At 37.8% G+C, this 5,685-nt stretch overlaps 1 protein-coding gene across 2 annotated transcripts in view; it reads left to right on the top strand.

The window, feature by feature from the left end:
* Positions 1 to 5,685, top strand: part of STK32B (serine/threonine kinase 32B) — a 161,652-nt gene that overhangs the window by 134,432 nt on the left and 21,535 nt on the right. For both annotated transcript variants that reach the window (XM_019470628.1, XM_019470627.1), the window contains 2 exons: positions 983 to 1,114; positions 1,898 to 1,962. In XM_019470628.1, the coding sequence (XP_019326173.1) occupies positions 983 to 1,114; positions 1,898 to 1,962 (197 nt within the window). The remainder of the gene's footprint in view (positions 1 to 982; positions 1,115 to 1,897; positions 1,963 to 5,685) is intronic.

The following is a 5,685-nucleotide window of genomic DNA, read 5'->3' as shown; positions in this document are numbered from 1 at the left end:
TACAAGTGGTTTCTGATGTGTTTTTTCTGCTTAGTGTCTGGTTACTAAATAATATCTGTGACTTTTTAAAAATTTAAAAATTGGGTTCAGCTGAACCATAGATTTTCTGGCCGTACCCTAGCTCTTATCCCTAAATAGGAGAGGAACAGTTCATCCCAAATGTTGGCATGAGATGGCTTTACTGCACTAATGAATAGAATTAAAAAAAACCCTCAAGGCATAACTATGCTCCTGTAAACTTTTTTTGCTGAAAAGATCTGAAAGAATCAAGAACCTGAAAAGAATTAAGGAAGAATCTGAAAAGAATCAAGGAAGGAAATGGCCATATAGAAATGGTGTTTCCAATCATCCTGCTTAAAAAAGAACTTCCTGATACAACAAAGAATCTTAAGATTTGGTTCAAGCACCACAAATTAACATAAAAATGGAGAATCCAGAATATTTAAGTAATGTAAGTAATGGGTAAGAAAAAGCATAATAGAACCATTTTTTGATATAAATGCTGCTAACCAAAAAAGGCCTGTTCCTTCCTTTGTTATCATGGACAGGAGCTAAGTAACTGAATCCAGCCGCAACTCTTCAGAAAATCGTATTTTAACAAGTAAGGTCTTAGAGGTACTCCCCATCCCTCCTGCACTATTACAGTTGCCATTTATGTTCTACAGCACTAACCGATGTTCTGATGAAGACCTTGGGCCAGATTAATCTCTCTCATTGGGGTAACATAATTGTAGTCACTCTAGGAGTACATCTGTATATAACTAGGAAGAGGATCCAATTCTTTATAATTGCTTTATAATATGGTTTTTTTCCTTAACTCCCTTATTTAAACTTCAAGCACCACTCTAGGCCTAAAAAGACAGTTTTTATTTTACAGATGTGGTTGGGAAGCTGGATCATTATTAATGCTATTAACACTTGCCAGACAAACTTAAAAACACAATGATGCTTCAAAGAGTAACTTTGAATTCTTTTGTACCAGAAAGGAAGGCTGAACTGTGATCCTACATTTGAACTTGAAGAAATGATTTTAGAGTCCAAGCCTCTCCATAAAAAGAAAAAGCGACTTGCCAAAAATAAATCCAAAGATGGAGCTAAGGAAACCTGCCCACTGGTAAGCTGGGGACTGTGGCTGCGGTCAGTGGCATTTCATTTACATTCGCTAATGTACAAAATCAGTTCAGTTCAGTTTTATCATCTCTGAAAACAGACTTGACCTCTATGTCTGTCATTTCACGTATAGCATAAACCATCTCCAAAGCAAGATGAAAAGCAACCATTTATTTCAGTCAAATAGTAACAGCATGTTTAAGTTGCAATCATTTTTTAAGATTCTCACAGATGCGCATTTGAAATATGAAAAAGTGTTGCCAGTTGGCAAATATGCTTCCCACACATGGACAGATAGTTATAAGGAGTATTTATCCCCTACTGGTACCAAAAATGAAAAGTATGCAGTGAAAAGCTTGTTAGTTATAAATGTTTTAAAGCTGTCTCTTGCAGTCTTGACTAATGTGTGCTGCGTAGAAAGACCCATTGTATAAACAGTCTAAACTTCTGAGAAGATTAAGAAATAACTATTTTCCAGACTTGAATTTTCATTTCAGTAAGGTTTTATAAATTCTGTTGCTACTCCTAATGATTTTTAATGCTCATGCAAACTATTCTTCTTAGAGCTACCAGACGTAAAAATCCTCGGGAATTCTTTGTGGGGAACTTCTTCCAAAAGAAAGAAGGATTGATTGTGCTATCACGGCCCACTTTTGAAGAGTCTTCAAAGCGCCTTTTGATAGTATTCATTCATAAGCTGTTTTGTTTGATATCGTTGCTGTTGTTGTGATTTTTGTCTATGATTTTCCATCTTTTTTAATCAACCTATTCATGCTGTTTTTTAAAGAACGTACACCTGCAGCAGTGCTTGGAAACCGTTAGGAAAGAATTCATCATATTCAACCGAGAGAAGTAAGTGCATTTCTTAATGCCTCTTTAGCATGCACTACTGAAAGTAATTTGAGAATGTTTTTTTCTTTTCTCCCAGTGTAAGGAAAAGAGATTAATGGTCACAGCAGCAGGGGCTAAAAGGCTGGATTTCCACTGATTTCTTCCTCTTACAGTCTCTGGTGTGATGTTTTTGTGGTTCTTCAGTCTCTGAAAGCAAGCAGAACTGCTTGTGGTGAAAGTATGTTAGAGAGATAAGGTAAATGTCACCAAAACTCTCCAGAGAAACTGTTAACAATTAAGCAAAGGGAATACAATACAAGGGGCTACTTTTTCACAACTTGAACAAAACCAGAGGAAGTGATAACTCATGAAATTTTAATGATATGAACTGCAGTGTTCTGACTTGGAAACTCTATTCATACTTCACTACCACAAAACAGGTAATTTCAACTTTAGTTATTTCAACAGAGCTAGATATTAAAACTATATCAGCCAGGAAGGAAGTGCTTCATAGTCTAAGAGTCAGCCAGAATCCATAGAAACACAAGTCTGAATCCCAACGATGTCAATAATCTTTCTTTCTGGTCCAATTAATACACTGCATTTCATGTAGTTTACTGTGTTTGAGTTGCAGCCACTATGGACCTGTTTGTATTACGGATATAGCTCATAACAGGGGAGTTTGTGTCTTTGGTCAAATCATCGCATTTCATCCAAGTATATTCAGTGATTTTATTTGACCTAATTATATCTGCAAGCCTTTCTAATGGAGTTGTGAAATGTTAGAAATTAATTTAATAGTTGTGAATATCTTACTCAGTGCTTACAGTGCAGGTAATTACTGTCTTCTGTAATTAAGACTGGGAAAGGGATTGTCAACTTTGCACAATTGACATGATGTCATGAAGGAAACTATGCCATGGATAACCCCATTTTCCTGTCACGATCTGTGGGACATGTCTATGCCCAATACTGACTGCTCACAGAAACTACAGCAAGGACTTACAAAGAAAAGGAAAGTCTGACAGATTCTTCATGTCATTTTGCATGGTCTTTAGCACAAGAGAGCCATGCGTTTATGTAAGAGCCATAAACAAAAAAAGCCAGACCAAGTCAGCTCATAAAAGGTTTTCAGAAGGGTCTTGGTGGACTTCTCTCAATCAGTTCTGGTATCGGTGCACTGGGGAACACCTGAACTTTGTAGGAGATTTATTAACCCACAAAAATCAAAATGATTACGATTGTAATAACAAACTTAGAAAAGATTACATTGATAAATCAATTTAATGTATTTCCAAGAAGTTGTTCATATAACTAGTTCATTTCCAGATATGACCCTCTCACCTACTCCAGAATCATATATCAAAGAAACACAATATACAGCAATTTTTGAAAGACAAAATAAAATACCAGGTTTTGTTAAAACACTTTCAAAATCCCACTGTGTGTGTTCACTAGCATTGAACAATTTCTTTTGACATGATTTTACTATGTTATTCTTGAATCTTTTTTAGCAGTGCATAGGAATTTTTTTCATTTTTTTTCATATTGCACAACTACAGTAACAATGCAAGCTATAAAGGACTCTGAGAGGCTGATGAGAGAGCAAGAAGAAGTTTAACTGGAGTACAAGTAAAATGGAAGCAAAAGACAAAACACATGCACTTCATTCAGGACAGCATGTGTTTTGGTCATTTGATTGGCTTTGACAAGATAAAGCAAAAATATTTAGTATAGACCTACAAAAGATCCTTCATTGTCTTAAGCCAGATCACAATCATTTCTTGTTTAAGTTGTAGTAGAGCTGAAGAAGGACATGGAGAGAATTCTGTAATACTTTTCAAAGACAAAAATGTTAATAAGGGGGGAAGCAGAGGTCAAATTTTTGAAGTGCAAAGCGAATTCAAGTTAATGGGAACAAAATAAGAGCAATGACAGACACAGTTGTCATCATACCGGAGAGAAGAGGCTACACAGTACACACCAGAGTAATTCATGGTGGGTCTCCTTAGACCTTTCTATGCCCTCAAGGGTGTATGTACAGGCTGAGGCTGTACTTACATGTATTTCCAAAGCCACATGGCCAATCAAGTTCTCAGGAACAGCTGCAGATACTGAAAGACATGAACTGTTCCTACAAACACAAATCCAATAATATGTGATCGTATCATTGGGTGAGGTGTCAATCCCAAGCAGGGCTTTAAAACAGTCTCAGATTAATACAGATGTTTCAATATTCCTCCACATTCCTCTACGTAGAGCAGAATTGCTTATGTAGTCTAGCTGTTTGAAAATATCTGCATACTTCCTTAGATATTCATTATATTCAGCTACAAAAAGCTATATTTTATTGTGATTTAAGCCTTCTGCTCAGTTTACTTTAGGGGCACAGAACACTACATAAATCCTAAGAAAGTGTGAATCAAAAAATTTAGCCCATCTTTCAAGGGAAAAGATGAGCATCCCCAAACTAAAAGGATTCTAGGCAAAATTACAGATGTTTCTAATTGAGCAACAGAAAGTCACATAGTAATGTATAGTTAGAGTGCATTGTTAACCATCCCAGTTCCACAACATCTTGCAATCCAGTACTTGTAAAATATCTGCTATGAAAAGCAGAATCTGGTTTTATTGAATGTCTTCCTGCTACTTCCAGTCTGTGTCTCTTTCTCACTATATATCTTTCACCCTGCAACAGATACTGCAAATCTTGAAATATACCATATTTATTTTGTTTCCAAGAAGCTCAGGAGACTATCAGAAACTCTTAGACTGCAGTTAAGGGTGGGGGGTGGGTGGGATAGAGAAAAGGCTTACTAGGCTGAAAAGAATTAAAAAATAATTCAAGAGACTGAATGAAGTAACTTAGTAGTGTAAGTTAATGCTGGCAAAGACAGAATGTGCACATTTTCACTTTTCTATTGCTATCTGCAGTTAAGTAATTGGAAACTGCTATTTATAGAAATGTTTTAAGCAACTTGGGTGCATGAGGAAGACAGAGTCCATTTTAGCTAAGCCAAGCTTTCAAGCGAGTAGGCTCAGTTAAAAAGGCTGATGTTTTTCCAGATGGCTTTACCAGCAGCATTCAGGCAACATACCTTCTCAGTAAGTCTTACATTCTCCTTGAATGTAATTTATTTGGTTGGACTATAGTTTAACTATGTAGCTGATATCTATGGTTTGAACAGTTATGAGATAGGATGAAAGATTTGAAGAATTAAAAAGAAATAGGATAATGCATACAGTGAGAGAGCACAAACATACACTGCAGAATGCAGACAACACCAAGTTGGGCGGGAGCGTTGATCTGCTTGAGGGTAGGAAGGCTCTCCGGAGGGATCTGGACAGGCTGGATCAATGGGCTGAGGCTAAATATATGAGGTTCAACAAGGACAAGTGCCGGGTCCTGCACTTGAGTCACAACAACCCCATGCAACGCTTGGGGAAGAGTGGCTGGAAAGCTGCCTGGCAGAAAAGGACCTGAGGGTATTGGTCGATAGCTGGCTGAATATGAGCCGGCAGTGTGCCCAGGCGGCCAAGAAGGCCAATGGCATCCTGGCCTGTATCAGAAATAGTGTGGCCAGCAGGAGTAGGGAAGTGATCGTGCCCCTGTACTCGGCACTGGTGAGGCCGCACCTCGAATACTGTGTTCAGTTTTGGGCCCCTCACTACAAGAAGGACGTTGAGGTGCTGGAGCGTGTCCAGAGAAGGGCAACGAGGCTGGTGAGGGGTCTGGAGAACAAG

Source organism: Aptenodytes forsteri, unplaced genomic scaffold (assembly GCF_000699145.1).
Source record: "Aptenodytes forsteri isolate BGI_AS27 unplaced genomic scaffold, ASM69914v1 Scaffold111, whole genome shotgun sequence".
Classification (NCBI taxonomy): Eukaryota; Metazoa; Chordata; class Aves; order Sphenisciformes; family Spheniscidae; genus Aptenodytes; species Aptenodytes forsteri.
The sequence above is the reverse complement of the archived record's forward strand: the minus strand, read 5'-3'. Positions and strand labels throughout refer to the sequence as shown.